We start from the raw sequence: 21152 nt of genomic DNA, 5'->3' as shown, positions 1-21152 counted from the left end.
CAGGAAACAAAAATTTGCTGACGCATACATACTGAATAAGAAAGAAAAATTGACTATCGGAAGGTTTCAGATTGCATCAGAAGGTGCTGGAAAGCAATTAAAGGATTATGAGTTCGTATTAAATATCGTTTATTTGATTCGTCGTATGAGTCCTAGATACTTACATTAATTGTCAGTCGGTGTCGTATATCATAGTGGATCGGTTATCGACGCGTGAAGTTTGGTTTAATACAAAATGAAAAAAAAAAGAAATGGTAGGGGGAAAGACAAAAAATTCTTCCACCTTCTCATATAAATCGACACGTAATACTATACTCGTATTTGATTTTATATGTACAATTGTTTCTTTTTTTCTCCTATCTACAACATTGGCTTCTGTTTTAAAATAATTAATATTTTCTGAGGAACAGGACACGACCCTGGCTTTCCCGTATCGTATCCCTCCAAAAGCATCTATATCATGACAGCTACCGCGTAAGATGCAAATGTAACAAGAAAAAAAAAAAGGTAAAAATGATTAAAGTTTTCGCGCGTTACATGTACACCTAATTTCGTTTTCGACCGCAAAATGATCAAATTGGTGGATTCCTGTTCCGTAATTCGTTGTCCGTAAATTGTATCATATCTTTCCCTAAATTCGAGCTGTAAAATGGCATCGTCATCGTACTTCAATAAATTAACCGTACAAAAAGGACTGTTGCATTTTATGTGATTATCACAATATGATTCGTAGTAGTTTCACCCATTCTATATTTATATATACATACATACATACATACATACATACATACATACAGACATACATACATACATATATACATATATATATATGTATGTATATTTTGTTTTTTTTTCGTTTTGCAAAGGCATGCACACGGATATTTCTGGAATGCTGTTGTCGATCGAATATTTTCGTCTCGTATTTCGTTCACCCGTAATTAAACGAGTCGTAGGGTGAACCGTGTGTACTCTTTTGCTCTAGTAAGTTCCTAAAATCGAGGTAATCGGGTTGCACGTTACGTCGTCCACGAATCTCTTTTGAACAATACCTTGTTAGCAAGTCCCCGGACAAGAAGCAAAAACCGATGACTATTTAATTATAATTTTCATGTCTATGGTTTTCCTAAACGTTTTAGAAGTTCTAGTTTCCATTGCTATATTTGCGAAAAGATTTTAAAAGATTGACGCAGACTGATAAATTAACAATAAAAAGTAACAAGGTTTGCCGACTTTAAATAATATATCATTAGACTGTGGATGTTCATGCATAGGAAACTTAGATACGTACGTAAAAATGTGTAAAATATATATAATACGTAAAAATATACAAAATGTTCAAGGTAAAGAACTCTTTATATAACATTTAGAATATTTAGGAGATACATTTAGAAGAAATCTCTTTAGTTGTGTTCATAACATCCGCAGTCTATGTATCATGATCCAGGAGGATGAATCATATTTCGCTTTCGATTTCGATTCTTCCCTTTGTTTTATAATACTGATAACCATTAATGAAAGAAAACGAAGTCGCTAACGAGACTTAAAAGAATGACCGCGTCACTTCTTGCCGGAAGATGCATCTTACACAAGCTAACAATCGTTCCTCCAGCATTCGTCGTGCGCATCCAGCACATCGACGATTCTTTTAATACTTAACAGCTAACATGTAATCTAACACGTCTAACGACGTTATAAATAACATAGAAGACAAAATATCAAGAGAGAAAGAAGAAGTAGAAGTGACTAATTGGATCTCTGGCTGTCGACTGATCGCTAATAGTAACAGACTAGTAAACCGTCTTCTTCCCTTACAATGGCTCTCGTCTGTTCATTTCTTGGTCCCTCTTCCTCTTCCGTTTTGTTTTTGTGGCACAGCCTTGTTCCTCCTGCTCCGTTCATCGATCACGTCCCTCCTTTCCGATCTTCTTCTTTACGCGGACGAAAACGATCAACAATTTTTGTGCAACGACATTAACCAAAATTAAAGGAGGACACAGATCTGAAAAGGACGTGCGTTCTGATCCTGGAGAGGATCTCTCACCCGAATTCGTCTCATCTATCACCCACTTGAAAATGTTGGGTAACATCTTCCATCTCTTCGTCCTGAGCTCGTTTTCGTGTCCCGGTCATCGGCTTGTTTCAAAACGAAACTCTTCGAATATTTTCGGGCGTGGATGTGCACAGATGTCGTGTGCTTTCCATGGATTAGCTCAGTTTAATCGGCCGTAGTACGGTCTGTCGGGAATTCGGGGAGGAATATTGGGTACAGGACGCCTATAACACAGACAGTGATTAAGTACTCGGTGCTTCTCACTAAAGTGTTTGAGACGCGACGATTGATTATTACTTTAAACAAATAAAGCGGTGATGAACATCGCGCGAACACGAAACATAATTTTGCCCTTCGAATGCGAAGATAATCATATAATTTGTGAAAAACACTGTACATTTCTTTTTAAATAAAATTTATTGAATTCTACAGTTTTCATATATTTTCAAATTATATGTAAAATCAAAAGTTTATTTGTATAGTAAGTGTTTGTCACGTTTCATTTTTCTTGAAAAATCGAAGACATATTGTCTAACGAAATGATATTTTCTACTCTTTAAATATATTTTAATTCGCATTTGGAGAGACTGAGTAAAGCTATGCAATGACCAATTAAATTTACTTCACCTTAAAAATTATATACGTAAGAAATTCAAGCGAATAAATCTAATTGGGCATCGCTAATATTTACTTTATTAAGCTATGATATGAGAATGAGAGTATTTTATATGAGATAGAATATATTTTCTGTTATAAAATTGGGGTTAAGAGAAGTGATAATAATTGTCGAATATATAACAGAGAGTGGAGTGCAACAGACATATCGTCTCCTCCAATATGAATGTATGTACTTGTAAATAATAACGACAGAAATACACTACGAATTTGTTCTGTAAAGCGCACAAAGAAAGAAAGTACTTATAATAATAAACAAATAAATGACGTCATTAAATACAACATGAGATGATGATCTGCAAAAAACAAAAAGGAAAAAAAAGAAAAAATCCAATTACACATGCTCAAGCAGTAGCAAAAACGCATGCAGAAATGAATGTATAAAAAGGACGTTCATTCTACAATTTTTTGCAACCGTTTTTAAATCCACATACCTCTAGACATTTTCAATTAAACATTAACTTTAATTGCATCTTTTCAAACGTCCTTTGGATACAGATAAATACAATTGAATTGATTCGTATGTAAAATACTTCACGAGGTAAAATCCTGGATGCTTTTATGGGAAAAAATATTAAAAAGGTGGCAGACATTGGACAGTGATTTGATTACAAAAGAAGAGAAAGAGAACAAAAAATAACGCAGAACGCGAATACGCATCCCAGCGTGCGGGAACAATCAGGACAATCTCGCACATTCTCTATTAAAAATAATACTTGTTATTTGCACGCAATGGTACATAGAATTAAGCGAGAATCAGAGAAGAATTAATGGAACATGTAAAAAAACGTGGTCAACACATTAAACACAAGTGTTACAACACAATAAGAACAGTATCCAGTCGCAGTAATCGAATGCTAATCTCATTGGATACTAATTTCCCCAGCGGAAATGCGTTTCCGGTCATCAGATAATAACACACGCTTCTCTCCCAATTTTCATTTTTGCACATATATGAATATATCTATATGTACGTATGTATGTATATATGTAGATATACATTTTGAATTTATAACATATTATTTTTTTCTATATATACAATTATATTGCAATAAAACGGGGTATGCAAATATCACGCGACCATCGCGCGATATTACAATATGTTGAATCGTGTAAGGTGCACAATCCACATAGAATAATTTGCTAAGTAACCCCCCTTGTCAATGTTCTCCTTGTTTTGAATTTACGAAATATTTTTACAACAAATGTTCGAGGATGAATATCGATGATCGAGTTCAACGAACAATCGCTTCCTCTTGTAGTGAGATGTAGAAAAACATCATTTCTATCAAAATCAGGGGTATAACAGGGGTATAAAAATTATGAAAAATTTACTGATGTAATTAAAAACTAGCAGTAAGCTCTATTGACATCTTCGCAAGAAACATTGAATATTTGTTTTTAATTTTTCGAATTATTTTTATCAAGGATTGATCCATTGATAACGCGTGGGTTACTTAGAGATCTGCTGTCTACGATTCGTTCCGACGTCCATCTAAATTTTAACCACGTGAAAATAACGTCGGCGACGAATCCAGCCACGAATAGTATTTCCATCGATTTTTATTAATTACATATTCGTCTCTATTGCTCATTTACCATCATTCATTTCCATCGTTCGCACGTTCTTGTTACGTGAGATTGTATACGTTTACGCTTGGCCCGCCATATACAATAGAATCACGCTTATTAATCCATGATCCGTCTTACACAAACCTAGTAACCTTTTTAGCAAGAATTTCTCTGTATTTAAGGCTTTTCGATGGAAGCATGTAACAATATAATCTGTCGCGTGAATAGGATGTGTGTTGCAGTCATGAAACCTCGTTCATCGATCTGCTCTCTTCTGTTTTTTCCTGCGCGATTTATTCTCTTCTCTTCCTCTCTCTGGAACGTGGGACGATCTGAACGTAGTTATGAGCGCAGGATGGTATTAAACAATCGAAACATACACGGTAAAGAAATAGTATTTTTAATTCAGATAAATTAATACTATACGTTTGAAACGAGCATTATATAATTATTAGGTCACAAAATTTGCACCTGATTTTGAAAAGTATTCAATTAATTTTATTGTAGATACGTTCAGGATCGCCTTTCGATTGGACGATTAAATGCTAAAGTGCGGCAACAATATTTGTATTTTATGTTCACAAAGGAGCTTGCTGTTTCTTTGTTGTTTTTGCATCCATAATCGGTCTCTAAATAGAGTAATCGCTAAACACGGTTAACGCTATTTTCATTGGATCTAGTCACGAAAGCCGAGCTTGTTCTCAAAGATCTCATTTTAGGCCCAATACCCAAAAAATCTATTTATCATAGATCGTACAACATGAAGTAAAAGTTAAAATGTACGGAGATTTCTCCTTTTTTCTTCTTTGGAAACAAAGGAATCGAATAATTGTTAATTGACGGTACGAACGTAAAGACGCATCAAGTAGGAAACCGTGAACATTCTTTGTTTCACGATTCGCTGATGGCAACTTCACTTGTCGTTTTTCGTTGTAACACTTGAAATAAAGATTCCACCCAATCGGGTATTGCCAATAGTGATCAAAATTTGTACGAATTACAAATTAAATGTGAATGTAAACATCTTTTTCATTTAATTTTTACAAATAGTTTCAACGTATACGTATATTGGTACCAAAGGCCAAAAATTCATATTCGACAAACTAGACAAAAATTTTTGCAGTTGTAAAGGTACAAAAAGTGGTGTAAAAAAATTGAAATATAATCTCGAAGGGTGGAACCGCAGAATACTGTCGATGAACATATAAGAACCTGGACATACTGAAGAACAATTTTTCTTTGCACGTTTCTACTACTTGATACACCCAGTGTTATTGAAACGCAACGCTGCGTACTTACGAGGCTTGTACATCTACTTGTATCTCTATCATTTTTTTAATACTCATAAGACTTGTGTCTAAAGGAACCATGCTAAAGTATGTAACTTTACGAAAATAAAAATTCACGATCTATCGAGCAAGAAATCTGTCACGCTACTGAAACGAATAACGTTATCTTTCTTATCCTGTACAGTATACAATATAATGATATCGTTAATAATAACAATAATTATAATTATAATTGTATTCACAATTTGTGAATCGTAATCACAATCACCTCGGTAGTTTCAACGTATGATCTACTTAATTCTGGAATTACGGTGCATAAAATGATCAATAGACATATGTATATATATATCTGTACAATAACATTACAATAATACCACTTGTGATTGCTCGCTTTTCCGAGTTTCTTGTTCTTTTTGTGTATGTCTGTGTTTATCTTCCCGTAATTCTTTTCATTTCCTTGATAGAGAACAACGTACACGGTACAATTCAATCTATTAGTACTCAGCGAATAATCTAAATTACGGATTAAAGGTTGTGTCCAGTATTAACAGGCGATAGATAATTCGATTTGCGAATGCGATGTGCTTTCATTCAGACTGTATGTTTGATCCTTATCTAATATTGTTTTCCAAAAGCCATTTTCTTTAACGAAAAATATCGATTTATATGTGTAGACATTACAAAGTTTCGGAAAAGAGAAGGTGGCGGCTCTTACGTAAATTCGACGTAAATAAATACATCTCTATATGTATGGTGAAACGACATCATTGAATATTATTAGGCTCTTTCAACACTGAAACGAACGAGTTAATAATGGGATTCACTCAATTTAGAATTGTATATCATCGAGATTGCCTCTTTTTTGATTCGATCGATCAGAACAAGCACGCAGGACATAGTGACACGGCAAATGCGAATTATTGTTCTCAACGCTCTTTTATAGTTACTATTTGCTCAAGAGAAACCTTCGACATTTCGCTCTAATTGAAAGTAATACATATTCTCCTTTCTTCTTTCCTTTCTTTGTTTTTCTTTTTTCATAGTGGCACTTTGATCATTGCCCTCGATACTTCACGCGTCACTGGTAACAGACTTAATCCTACTCTTTGCATGGTATCGTTGTTCTTGCAATGACGAATAATTTGCTCGTTTAAAAAATATTTATACATACATGAATGCAATATGTAAAGGTTACGTTGAAGTGGGACAAAGTTTACTCTAGTTCGATTAATTATAACGCAAAATGTGATAGCGTTGTCAGTAAATGCGTCGAAACTTCTTAACAATCAATTACGATAATATTGATAACGAAGCTTCTATTATTTATAACAAGTAAAAAAGTCAGAGATAAACTCGTAAAAATGATATATGAAATACATACGCCATTTTTGTAAAAAGCTAATATAATTTTTAATTTAAGCATTTCTCTAATAAACGATTCTGCAGCTATTTAAGAGTTAAGTATCATCAAATGTTTCATCTGTTTACCAATAAGTTTCCTTTTTATATAATCTTATTCAAAAGTTTATAGATAAATATTCCGAATATAGTACAGAGAGGAGCATTCGTGATCATCAAACATGTGTACTACACAAATCCGAAAGCACATCGCGTCCCGTGGATTTAATTACAAGAATGTAGTAGAATACATCATATTCCCTTTCCTTATATATGTACATGTATAATTGATTTAATTTGCTAAACACGGTCGAGGAGCATAAGAAACAACAAATACCTTTTCCAAATATAACGCAGCTCCTGAACGCATGCTGAGTGATATACATTCATTATACATTATAACGACATACGATTAATATTGTATTGTATATGTATAATATATATTTATTATTCTCATTCGGTATCATTAGTATTAATCTTCTTTTATTAAGACTATTCAGAGGGAGGGAGAGAGTTCGCGACTCAGGATTTTCATGCAAAATCCTTGAAGCACTCTACGCTATATCACATCCTATGTCTGAGCACATTTTTTTTTTTTTTTTTTCATTAATACTTCATTAGGGATTAGCTATGTATGTATATATGTATAAGTCTATATGACAGTTTTAATATTAATGGCTAAGAATGGAATAAAATGTGGTGACATCTAAAGAGGTAGAGAAACAGTGTGTAATGTGTATCTGTGTGTGTATAAATGTGACTGTGTTTGCGTCACGCAATTAATAATTACAGATACTAAAACTTATTTGTAACGCAGTTGTCGCCGATTAGAAATCGATCGAACAGATGCGATAAAACGAACATTCAATAATAATTGTCTACAACTTTTGCCCAACAGCATGACATTTCTTATTTTATTTTATGCAAATTCAGAGAATGAATTTTGACATCGCAATCGGAATCGGAATTGCGCCTAATCGAAACTACTTTTGATCACATCGTACGGTTCTGGTAGACTTTCCAGGATATAGAGTCACTGGAGATATAAATATATTGATTTAAAAAATTGAACTCCTTCATTTTTAAATATCTCTAAGTAAGAAGATATGTATGTGCAAGTATTCAATACTTGATATCAGCATTCAAAGCGAAACAGCAATAAATTGTATGTTATATCAGGTCTTACAGCTTTTTATGCTTTCTGGGATTACACAATACACGTCATCATTCTACGGTTCATGAAAGAATATTTATTTCCTTTTAACAATAAACTACTTTACCAAGTAAGAACAATATACATATGGAATGTAACGAAGCGAATTACATGTCTTACAAATATACAGAGGTATTCCCTTACACACGTATATTTTTTTTTTCTACGGCATGTGCACAGGGACGTTCACTCTCTTTTCTTTCAATATGTATATATAATGTCTATGTCTCGCACACATATGTATGTCGAATAACGATATATAACGTTGAAGGCAATATCATCGCTATTAATCCAATTTTTCGGATCATGCAAGAGAGAGAGAGAGAGAGAGAGAGAGAGAGAGAGGGGGGGGAGAGAGAGCGAAGGAGACAAAAAAACATAGCTGGTTATAATTCGCAAAAATTAGTTATCGAAACACTATCGGAAAACAGTGAGACATCAAATTAGTGTTCATTCTCAACCCTGAACAGTCTACCAATCTAGCGCAACTTAAATAAGATTGCCCATAATAATTCATTATCGTGGTTAAAAGAGCAAGATATCTCGCATATAAAAAAAGAGTTATGAGGCAGCAAGAGTATTTACTTGATCTTGAATGCTTCCATCAGCTCGTTCACGGCGGCATTAGCAGCGGCCTGCGTCGCAGCTTGCGTCACCCTCTGCTGAAGACCACCCCCACGACTAAACATACACCACGGACACTCAGCTTTTACTACAAATCTTATTTGTTTTCAATGCCTTATCAATAGTATGCTACTATATAAAGAGAGAATTCCACTAATATATGGTAATTTAAATTAATATCTGCATGATGCACTACATTTTAGACTGATATCGTGCATCCTCGAATGTCCTAAGAAGTATGTGTAATCTCTCGCGTGGTTCTACTAAGCGACAGACGCGGGAATTCGGTAACGAGTAATAGAGCGTTGACGATCAACTGCTTGATATTCGTTCAACAGAAAGAATGTTTTCAATGCAGGCACCGACACGTTCATCCCCCATAATGACAAAATAGCTGACAATATTAAAATCAATTTTTCTCGTTTTTTCCGTGATTTTACTAATTGAATGAACGATGGCAAGAAAGCAGTAATATTAAGAGAGTTTCAGAAGCTGCCAAATGCAAATGCAACACGTTATGGGAAAATTTATTCCGTATATATTCATGTATCACATTCTCTCATACAGGTTTTTACATCGATCGAAATATCGCTCTGCGAATCGATTGAAAATGTATTTTATTCGCGCGACAATTAAAATGTCATGCTGTTAGTAAAGCGAATGAATACTTATCCACCACCTGTGATAAGAACTCAAGATCGTTTATTTTACAACGTTCTTAGTTGTATATACAGATATAATTTACAATTTCACTCAACTAATTTACAATTAAACAAATGTCATTCTACCTCATTTTTCTTTGTTCGTCGCGAATGAATCGTGATTTATTTATACATACTTTTTGTCACTAGTACCGATTAAATATATCGTAGACACTTAGATTGTTAATTAGAGGTGTGCAATTTTGTAACGTTACATCGGGATTGTATAAATTTGTTTAGGATGATTACAAGAAGCGAGCAGCATATTTCTATAATATTTATTAAATAAAATGAAAACGACGAAACAATACGGATAATAATTCCTAGGTCGTTTTTAAAAAGTAATTGGAATATGAAATAATTTGATATATTACTGATATAATGCGTAATACGTATAAGATAAATTGCCCGTAAAAGTTCCTGGAAGCTCTTCTTAATCTCTAACTAATACAAATATTCACAAGTTTATTAATTTTTATACAACTTACACACCCTTAATTAACAATAATAATTCATAATACTTGCAGACAAAACATATAGCATTAGGAAATTGTATCTCGTGTAAAATATACACTGACTAGATGCAATTGATATATGTATATATGTATATTAATTAGTAGTGAATAGGCGAGTTAGTGCGATGACTTATTGTCGGCGCCTGCAATAGAAAGTGAAGTTAGCACCAAAGCCCCAATTAGACAAAGCTATGGAGGACAAGCAACTGCAAATTTCTTTTTTAAAACATTTTGTGATGTTTAAGAAAAAAAAAAGAACCTCTACTTTGTAGTTAAGACACAAGACTACCCCAACACAAACTAACAGAACATTGTGCAAAATTTGTGAGAAACTCGACAATCGAAAGATACTCGATAGTACAGAGTGTTCCAAACGATTTGTCTCTTTAAATTCTCTGTACTACTTCACAAGGTACAATTCCGTTAAATTGGATGAAAATTATATTAAATTCTTAGTACTTACGATGGTATAAGAGGAGGAGGTAGGCCAGGTGTGGCACGGGCTGGCGGAGGTCCACCAGGTCCAGGTCGGTTAGGAATAGCCGGTGCTGGTCGACCACCAGACGGAACCGGAGGTGGGGCTCGAGAACTAGAAAGAGGTGGTGGCTGTGTCACTCCGCGTCTTGGCCCACCAGGAGATGGTGGTGATAACCTGTAACACATAAAATGAACAATAGCTGTTATATTTATTGCTCCTATATAGAAAGCAGAAGATAAAAATAAGAGAACACGAAATATTTATGGTGTGTAGGGTATTAAAAAAAAAGTTATATAGCCTCTTTTCTATATGATTTGTTAACTTATCACAGTTGAAATTTACGATCAAGGGACGAATGAAATATAAATTTTCACTGACTTATTAAAGACTTTTCTATACATTGAACAGCTTATTTTCCATAAAGGCTGTATATTTATTATACTGTCGTAATTGAGATTAGAACGCACACTCTTTTCTTATTTATAATTTACACTGTACTACAATTTAATATTAAAAACATTTTAAAATGCTTTCACTCTAGCAGATATTCAAATATATATATAATTTATGTGCAAATAAAAATATCATAGGAGATTCTTAAGTTTATGCAAAACATAAGAAACGTATAAACGATAAAATAATTTTTCGAAGTTAATATCGGTGGACCTACATACTTGAAATAAAACTACAAAGCAGAAAATACGTGTACATTTGAAAAAAGAGAACAAATTTTAGTTAGTATAATAAATGTACATAGTAACTCTTACCCAAGACTGTTTCAATGGTGTTCAAGTGTATGAGGCAAAAGCAGGCAGTACAAGATTGAAAGATAATAAATTAGTTAAATGCATAAGCGGCAATGAAAATAATAACATAATTGTTACCTTGGATTTTCGCCAGATGCTAGCCAATCATTTTTCACAGGTGGTGGTACTGGAGTAGACACTGTCGCCATCGAAACATCTCCAATAATACGAAGTGCCTCCTTACATGCATGATACATGCGTAGCATCTCCTCTCGTTTTTGTGCTTCTTCGGGTGATTCTTCCATCATTGAAGCCTATAATTCACGTCCATATACTTTTTTGTAAATTTTAAGTATACGATAAACTTGACAGAAAAGACTAGAATACTGTAAATATTTAGTGTATGCAAAGTTTTTACAAAAAATTGTTGTTAATGGAAAAAAATAAAAAGTATTCCTTGAAATATTATTTCATTAGGAAATAAACAGTAAAATTTTAAATAATAAACTTAGAAGAACATTGGAAATTTATTTGTGGATATAAAACTACAATATACTAAATTCATATATATTTTACCTGATCACCACTTGCATATAAATGTGCCAGTAACTCTCCATTAATGAAATCCTTTGCATTGTTTATAATCAAATGCATAATTGTCTTTGGAACCAAATCACGTGTTGTTTTTGTGACAATTTTCATATACGAATCCACCAGATTTCTAATGGTCTCCACTTGACGTTCAAGTTGAGGATCCATTGATGATTGAGCTTCCGATCCACCCTATAAATATGGAAATAATAAATTTCTTGCATTCTTTGTTGAAATGATGAAGTTAAAAGCAATACTTCAGATAACGTCACATACATAGTTAACATAAATAAAAACAAAAAATAATACATCATTTCAATAATTAATAAAGTGTTATTGATCTTGTGCTTAAATGGAAACTTTGCTTGCAGGGAAAAATGAAGTATTTTCACAAACAATTCATACATGTTTCAATCGTATTCATTATCAGTAAAAAAGCAAAGCTAAGTGTAGTGGTATTTCATATCCATGTAAGTGTTGTGTTCTGTATAACTACAAAATTTCTACATTGTACGAACCTCATATCCTTCCTTTAGTTAATTAGAAGCAAAAAAAAATATAACTATTGTGAATGTAATATTGTAATCTAATTAATTTCTGAATAATATAAAACGTATGCAAATTGCGCAATTCATATTTGTATTAAAAAGGAACGCTATTAAATTAAATATATTTTCAAAAGATGCGAAAAATCAATTTCTCTCAATATAATAATTTAAAATATTTCCAAACTAATGCATCATCACCACACAGTTAAAAATATAAAATTCAAACAAAATATTTTAATTACATTTCTCGTACTAACTCACCCGCTGTATATCCTAAAATAAACCAAAATAACCTTTTCTAATAAACATAACAAAATATATTCCAATATAATAATAAATAATTCTTCCCTTTAATCAAAACAAATAATTAAATAACTAATTTATAAATAAGAATTACATAATATATCAATATACTTTTATCGAAGTTGCGTTATAATCGGTGCGCACGAGTGACATACGTCATTTTTGCAATTGCGTTTCAGCAATATATATAAATTTATATAAATAAATTTACACGTGATACAATTTGTCATCTTGTTTGTATCTAAAAAAATAAACGCGAGTAGTGATTAGACGAATGGCACTCGAGTGTCCCAGGCCTAAATATGTTATATTTCCCACCATACAATATACTTAATTGAGTACATGTATGAAACAATATAAACAACATAATTATATAATAAGAAACATACTTCTCCTTCGCCATTTGCTTGCTCTGTTGATTTTTCGGGATATACACCAGCCCTGAGGAAAGAAGCTTTCCATGAATCAACATCATCTTGAGTTTCACAGCTCAGTTCAAGCTGTTTGTAATCCTTATAAACATTTCTGCCTTCTGGATTAAATAAAGCAAACAAATGACGTCGGGACATGAATCCTTGTTCCAAGTCACGCAATTTCAATCCATCTAAAGGTAGCATATACTTCTTCTCACGTTCCTAAACAAGGAAATAATACATAGAACTTACATAATTAACGTGTTATTAACTATATTATAGCAAAAAAATACCTACTTCTTCATCTTTGTACCAAGAAATACTCTCTGATGTTAGGACAAACCAATAATCTCTTGAACCACCTTTCATTATACCGAGATTGTGGATACACATGTATCCTTTGCGTATTACTTGATTTCCTAATGTATGACGACCAGATTTAACAGCATTTTCTGAGGACTGTTGAGCACTGTAACATAACGTATAATTTATAATGAAATGTTAATAAAAAAATACGTTTGAGTACCCATGTACAAAATTCATTGTAATAAATTGCCACAAAAATTTGTTAGTTTACTGTGTAAAAAATCTAGCAGAATAAGACCTAGCAATAATTTTTGTATTAACGTACACAAACGTTTATATTCAAATTTAATCTTACATCATAAAATATAAGTAATATATTAAATATAAGTAATATTAATTAATTTAATTTCTCAAAATATCTGTGTTTATAATACAAAATATTGAAAATGAGACATGATCACAAAATGACAATATAGAGAGGATAATTACATGGCTTCTATATCTTTGATTTATAACTAATTAATAATGAAATCTTTATGTGTTAAACAAAAATTTACCTTTTACATTGTTTTTAGTTGCATATAAGAATTATAACATACAGCCACAACAACTCCATGCACATACTCTTTCATACAGCTTTAAATGTTGCAGTTGAATATTTTTGAATATGCAGTCAAACATTATTTGTAACATATAAATACACACAATATTATTTCTACTTAATCAACATTGTAATATCTTTGCAGATCATAACACATGAAAAATTGCAGAAGCAAATATTACATATATTGTGAAATCATGTAAAAAATGATGAAACTAAAATCTAATGCTGCTGTATGAAATATACGATTTGGAGTATTCATGAATGACTGTGGCAATGAATAGTCTATTTAACTATATAGTTAAATTGTGCAACTATGTACAAAATATTCAGATCAAATTCTTAAAATTGTGATAGATTATGGCTGTATTCTACAATATATAAAATTAGATAAAAAGATATAGCCAATGAAAACTTAATAATAACTTATTCATAATGGCATACAATGTTTCATGATGGTTAAGTTTATTTCTTTATTTTCACAAACCACTTCCATTTTTGGTATATGAATAATTAAAAATGATATTTCAAGTGCCATTCTTATGATCTATAAAGTGTATACATGTACATATATGTATCAATAGTATTAACCTTTTATGATGTTATACACTAAACTAATAATGAAATACTGAATAATAAAAACACATAAAATTTGATTTCATTCAAAAGAAAAAGACTTTAAAGTACACTAGAAAAATATAGTTTTCAATCTTTTGCTATATGGGAAATGAGTTCAATATTGCTTATTAAGGATTCCGTTCTTTGTTATAAAACTGAAAGCTAGAAAAAGTTAAATAAAAAATAAGCATAACAAATTAAGAGCGTGATAATAGAAAAGGAAGAAAAATGTAGTGTAAATTTTTGTTCCAATGTACTTTATAATTCTTACCTTGCATTATGGCTACTGGCTGCCGCGCTGCCGATATAATTAAATAATTTTTTTAATTGTGAAATATAAAGTATTAATGAATGGAAAGAAATGTCACGAAATGTGTATATGCCATGTAGTTCAAGGAAAGACATACGTTCGTTAATACAATAAGTATAAAGAAGGTGAAAAATATGTATACCAGTTAATATTCATAGATAATTTTTTTATATTAAGTATGCCTTACCTTTTAATGACATAAAAAATTGTACAGTAATTACAGTATTCTTATTCCCTAATTCAATTATTGCAAACTATATAACATAAAGGAAACCTATTATGTAAATTTTTCTATAATTTACATAATATGATTTAAAAAGTTAAAAACGGAAATAGAATGTTATTATTGAATATGAAATAAAAATTAAACTGAAATTGCTAATCATTTTAATATTTCTAATATTTTTTCTTTTTTAAACCCATTTCTCGCGATATGTTTGAGAACTACAATCTTTAAGATGTTAAAGTGTTAAATAAGCAAAATATAAAAATGAATAAAATTCATGTTTGCTATACAGAAAGAGAGAATTAAAATATTAGATTTATGCGTATTGCAAAGAGAAAAAATGTAAGTGAGATATAATTTAATATGACAATATATATGACACAATGGGTCATATAGATGTACATGAAGTAGAGAAAATAGCAATAAATTCTACTCTTTATTAATGATACTAAAAATGTGTGCCTTAGCTTTAAAGAACAAAGTAAACTAAGAATCGCTATTTTAAAGCTTGCAATGTGAACTGATTTTGGCATAGCATGCATTGATTATAAAATATACCGTATAAGTTTGATTGTGAAAGTCATATGAATATAGTCGAATGTATATTAAATGTCTTATGCTAAATATGTTTCGAAATGTAAATTATTTTGAGTCATATTAGTTCACGGAAACACGGTATAAAATATATGTATTATATACATTGATATGTATTTTATATAGAATAAAATACAAATCAACATATATAATTCCTAATTTGCAAAAAAAAGGTTGCAAGCAAACTAATATAACTAACAGTATATGTAATTGGTGAATTTTCTTATCATCTTTTCCTTTATTTCATAAAAAGCTTAAGTTATAACCATAATGAAACTAATGAAACTAGTTTTTACAAGTATTATATTAGTAAAGCACATTGTCATTATGTGAATTATATTATGTGTTGAATTTACATTAGTCATGCAAGATAGATAGAATTCATTACTGCAAATTCGAGTTTCTCAAAAGTATTAATTAAGCATGTACAGTAGTCAGAAATAAAACATATTATTATGTGATTCATTGTTAAAGATATAAAGAAATGTTCAAGAGATAGACTTAATGATTTCATAAGGTTCGTAAGGTTTATAAAAAAAACTTAAATTTGTCTATTACGTTTATCATGAATTGATGATTCATGCATTTCATGGTGTATAATTACAGATAAAAAAATTCACATATCAAAAATCTGCATGATATAAAATGCAATGTTTATTCAATATTAAAAATATAGATTATTATTATCATCATCATCATTATAAAGAAAGAGGAATTAGCAAAAATTATATTTATTCAAAGATAATATTTAATATTTGTTATGAAAATATTTGTATGTATTTAATAATAATAATATTTACTAATTAATAATAAAAAACATAATTTATGTTATATTTCTAATTGATAACACTGTACAAGTTTAGAAGATTATTTTATTATGTTACGTTAAAATGTTCTATATAAACATGAGTAATTTAATAGTAATAAAAATATTTATTATTATATTTAGGAAATATTTTTAATGTTTTGAAGATTTATTATTTAAGCATAGTGTAGTGTATTTTGTAGATATGTATAAGTACACTAAAATCTATAACTGCAGTTATGAATGTAATAATAAGAGCAACATATAGCGCTAGATGTGCGATTATCAAAAATTAAATTCTTCTATCATATTATTTACTCTTTTGATTTGGCTGTGTAGCTACAAAAACAGATAACAAAATGTAGGTAACTTACTTGGCAAAACCAATAAAATCTTCATGATTTGTGTTCATATATGCAAGTTCACAATCAACCAAAAGTATTAACTGTTCCTTGCACAATTGTTCTCGTTGTCTAACATAAGTGGTTATAATACGTTCCGTTTCTTCTCGCAGTCTAGGATAACGTGACATCTACCACGTAAAATAAAAATTATATTAAAAATATGTTATCAAAAGAGAACAGATCTTACAAATTTAACAAACTGTACCTACCCTGTCAGTACAAATGCGTACAACATTACTGAGTTCTTGTACAACTAAATCCACGCACTTCAGACTAGGTTCTTTGAGTCTATTGATTTGTTTTTTGACTATTGCCTCAAAAGCCATATCAGGAGTAAACAAACCTACCCTGATACCTATGACATTATACTATTGTTAATAACTTATTTTTGAAGTCACTTACTTATCTCAATATATACATGTAATGAAATTACAGTGATAAACTATTAAAACTGAAATAATCATTTACCATGAATATTCCTAATAGCAAAAGCAATTTCTCTTCTCAGTTCTTTTTCATCAAATTCCATTTTAACTATTTCAAATGGAAAACGTTCATGGAATAATCTGTTTATTTTAGCACCTCCACTGAGCTCATTTGTATTGATTTGTGCAGATCCTGAACCTTCTATAGTTCTTTCAAAATCTGACTGAAGCTGTTGTATCATCCTTAAAAATGTTTTTCTTTCAATCAATATAAAAACAAGCACTAAACCTCAACATTAGTTGTATGGGCAGAGAGTCATGATATTTAGTATTGCAAAGCCAAACAAATTCTACATAATTCATTAATACATCAAAATGTTTAATTTTAATGAAATTTTTTTGTTATTTTTCACTCTCTAGTTGGTTATATAAAGATGTATTAAAATTTTCATGCAAACGATACACACGGATGAAAAAAAAAGTATGATACCTACAGAAACATTTCAATTGATCTGAAAAATAAGAATAAAGGCTCTAAAATATCAAGACCCTCCACCCATAATGTATTTTAAGGAAAGGAAAAGAGTTTATAAAAGTAATACCTATGAATCTATTATAGAATAATATGTTTTATACATTATTTGTTATATATGTATCATTTTTTTTTCATTAAGTTAATTTTATTTTCTAATATGATAAAAGTTATCACAATCAAAGAAATTATAAATCCACATATAATATCTTATATGAAGAAAGAAATACTTACTGTAACATAGCTTTAGTTTTTATGGCAGGATCATCAGGTCTGAAATGTTTGTATTGTTCTACATCCTTTTCTAGTGCAAGCAACTGTTTTTGTAATCTGTCTCTTAATGCTGGTAAAGTATCCCTAATATGATTTGTTAATTGTTGATTTAAAACGCGTTGCAAATATGGTGTTCCTAACCTATCTGCCAAGTGTCGATAAGATGGGTGGCTAAATGTGTACAAAAAGAAATATTTTAGACACACTGTTAAAAAATTGATTCATGCAATTATTCTTTATGATTGATCTATACCTCAAGAAAAATTTCCTTTCTGCTGCTAGAGCATTTTTTATATCTTTCCGACCTTCTATGTCTTTTTGACTTCTGTTAACGACACCTATATAACCACGTCTTAGGGGTAACAATTTATTTTCCAAAATATCCCTTGCATCAGTGCCATCATCCATAAGATCTAATTTTGTAATAACACCAATTGTACGAACACCTTAAATAATTTACAATGTAAATAATTTTCTGTATGTATTTGTTAACATTTATATAATATATATATGATATATAATAATATATCTGTTAAGTTTAAAATATTTAAAAACATGTACCTTGAGGATCTACCTCTTTAGCAAGTTTAAGGGCATCACTATTTGCTAAATCAGTATTTGCTGGTGTTACTGCCAATATGAGACAATTTTCTCTTTTGATAAACTGAAAGATCATAGCTTTAATTTGAGATTCTATATCTACTGGTTGATCTCCAATTGGTACTTTCGTGAGGCCAGGTAAATCAATCAATGTCAAATTTAGTACTAATAATAATAAATATATTAATGAAATTATTAACATAAATCAACATATAATAAAAGACTGTATTTACCATTAGGCGAATATACTCTTAAATTTATTGGTATATTAGAAATACCCTTGTTACTGCCTGTAACTCTGTCTGTTTCTGCTTCGATTTCCTTCCGTACTTCATCAAAATCCACAAACTTTTTACCCTTACAATGCAAGAATTCAGCATTTTCTATAATAAAGAAATAATTTACTTGCTAATATGTAAAGTTTTCTAAGTAATATCTTACTAAAACAGTTTTTATTGCTTCACTTCATACTGAAAGTGATAATATTCTTGATTTCCTGCTTATCAAAAGCTCATTGTTACAGGAAATATGATAATTTTACGGACAACAACTACAGATAAATAGTACTAAATACCAAGTCATTAAAACTTGTATTAAATTTGTATTTAGTATTTCTCAAAAGAAAATAATGAACAATGTATAAACAATGTAAAATATATAATAAAATAAACTGTTATTATATAATTTGACATAGTGTAATTTAAAGGTTTTATGTAATATTAAAACTCTTGAAAGCAATTATAATTTATAATGTATGTCAAACTTTTTTTTTCATTCATAATATAACAAATTTTATAATCTATTTATCTATAATGACTCACCAGTTGTACTATTAATCAGTTGTAAAATAAGTGGTCGTCTGGTTACAATACCAGATCCTCTAGGTAAAAAGTCCCTGAAAACAAAAAAATATTGTTCTTATCTAATAATTACTATAATAATAATATTGTAATTATCTCATAAAATTATATATATTATATGTATATATATATATATATATATATATATATATATATATATATATAATATATTTAAATATAATAATATAGAAATTAAATAATAAAGTTAAATTATTACTTCACTTTTTAAAGAATAAAACTTGAAAGATAAAAGAAAAATGTTAGAAATTAACATATCTTATAACTATTATACCTTTATATTTAGCAACATTTATGTTTTTTCTTAATTGAATAAGTTAAATGTGGTTACTGATACCATTCTAATAATTATTCTTTCAAAGCAAAATTATGCATAAGATGCTTATGAAATTGACGTACTAAAAAAATTTGCTAACATTTTTATCACATTAATATACATATTCATAGCTCTCGGAGAAAGCTGAGTTAATGAAATATAACATTAAGCGGTCTAGATCGACAGCAATTAAATTAATAATTTTCCTAGTTACATATGTATACTTTGAGTAATTTATCAGAAGGTTAAATATTATAGCAACGGGAAAAATAACCATTTGACAGGTCGCTGTGTAGGCGGTCTCAAATCATAAAGATATAGTTAATTTTGATATCACGATCGATAGATTAAAATAGTTAACCTAAAGGGGCATAGAAAAGAGGAATAGTCAAATTTATATAACTAATGATAAATATTAGAATTACAATGTGACGTAGTTCGCCACGCCTTTTAAACCAAACGTTCGATTATTCTTCTAATTCTTAAAACATATCAGAAAGTATTACACGAATGAAAAATGCTAAAATGACAGGACATGAGATACTTACTTTCCAACAAAATTTTCAAGAACTGAACTTTTTCCTGCACTCTGACCACCTACCACTGCGATCTGTGGTAGATCAAGTTGCATATGCACCCCAAGTTGAGTGAATGCATCCTGGAGCTTGTTCACGATTGGGATTAATTGTTCCATACCCGTATTTCCTGCCATTTTGTTGAGGCTATTTTCTTATTAGCCCAAGACCACTATCGTTTTCAGTTTTACGGCTGTGTCCTGTGGTCGACACCGAGCTGCCACCACTTCCACGCACAACCGTCGAAGGTAGCTGCCAGAAACGATCTTATCCGTTTTCGTGAAACACGCACTATCAAAATGGCCGATTTCACGAAGGCACGTTGTTATACATCGAATTTCACCGCATTTTTCCAAAACTCGCGATCGCGCACGGACAACGAACTAGAGATGTCAGCCAACTGGCCTACTGTGAGGAACTCATTCCACGAACATCCACAGTCACTGTATTCACATAAATGAGATCCAACGTACGAACTCAAGAAACGTAACGTTTCAATCGATAATCGAAGCGTGCGCACAGGCGTTTTCGTTGTGACCCACTTTTCGTTGCAAGATAAAATCCATATCGTCC

The 21152-nt window shown here is 30.7% G+C and overlaps 1 protein-coding gene across 8 annotated transcripts; it reads right to left on the bottom strand.

Annotated features, from left to right (window-relative positions):
- Positions 1-112: 112 nt before the first annotated feature.
- LOC132905661 (dynamin) lies at positions 113-21105 on the bottom strand. Of its 8 annotated transcripts, none has more exons than XM_060957190.1 (18): positions 20553-21105; positions 19632-19705; positions 19044-19193; positions 18772-18975; positions 18464-18656; positions 18172-18381; positions 17449-17648; positions 17190-17335; positions 16951-17108; positions 14913-14939; positions 13414-13585; positions 13093-13338; positions 12371-12382; positions 11838-12044; positions 11400-11575; positions 10501-10689; positions 8783-8878; positions 113-2274 (listed from the first exon to the last, which is right to left on the bottom strand). In XM_060957190.1, exons 1-18 carry the CDS (start codon positions 20714-20716, stop codon positions 2211-2213), a joined length of 2688 nt encoding a protein of 895 aa, XP_060813173.1. In that variant the 5' UTR covers positions 20717-21105; the 3' UTR covers positions 113-2210. The 8 variants fall into 8 exon arrangements, with proteins under 8 accessions (XP_060813173.1, XP_060813177.1, XP_060813174.1 ...); XM_060957194.1 differs by having other exon boundaries at positions 10501-10626; positions 20553-21101; XM_060957191.1 differs by lacking the exon at positions 12371-12382 and having other exon boundaries at positions 20553-21102.
- Between the last annotated feature and the right edge of the window lie 47 nt (positions 21106-21152).

Source organism: Bombus pascuorum, chromosome 3 (genome assembly GCF_905332965.1).
Source record: "Bombus pascuorum chromosome 3, iyBomPasc1.1, whole genome shotgun sequence".
Taxonomy (NCBI): domain Eukaryota; kingdom Metazoa; phylum Arthropoda; class Insecta; order Hymenoptera; family Apidae; genus Bombus; species Bombus pascuorum.
This window is presented reverse-complemented; position numbering and strand designations above follow the sequence as displayed.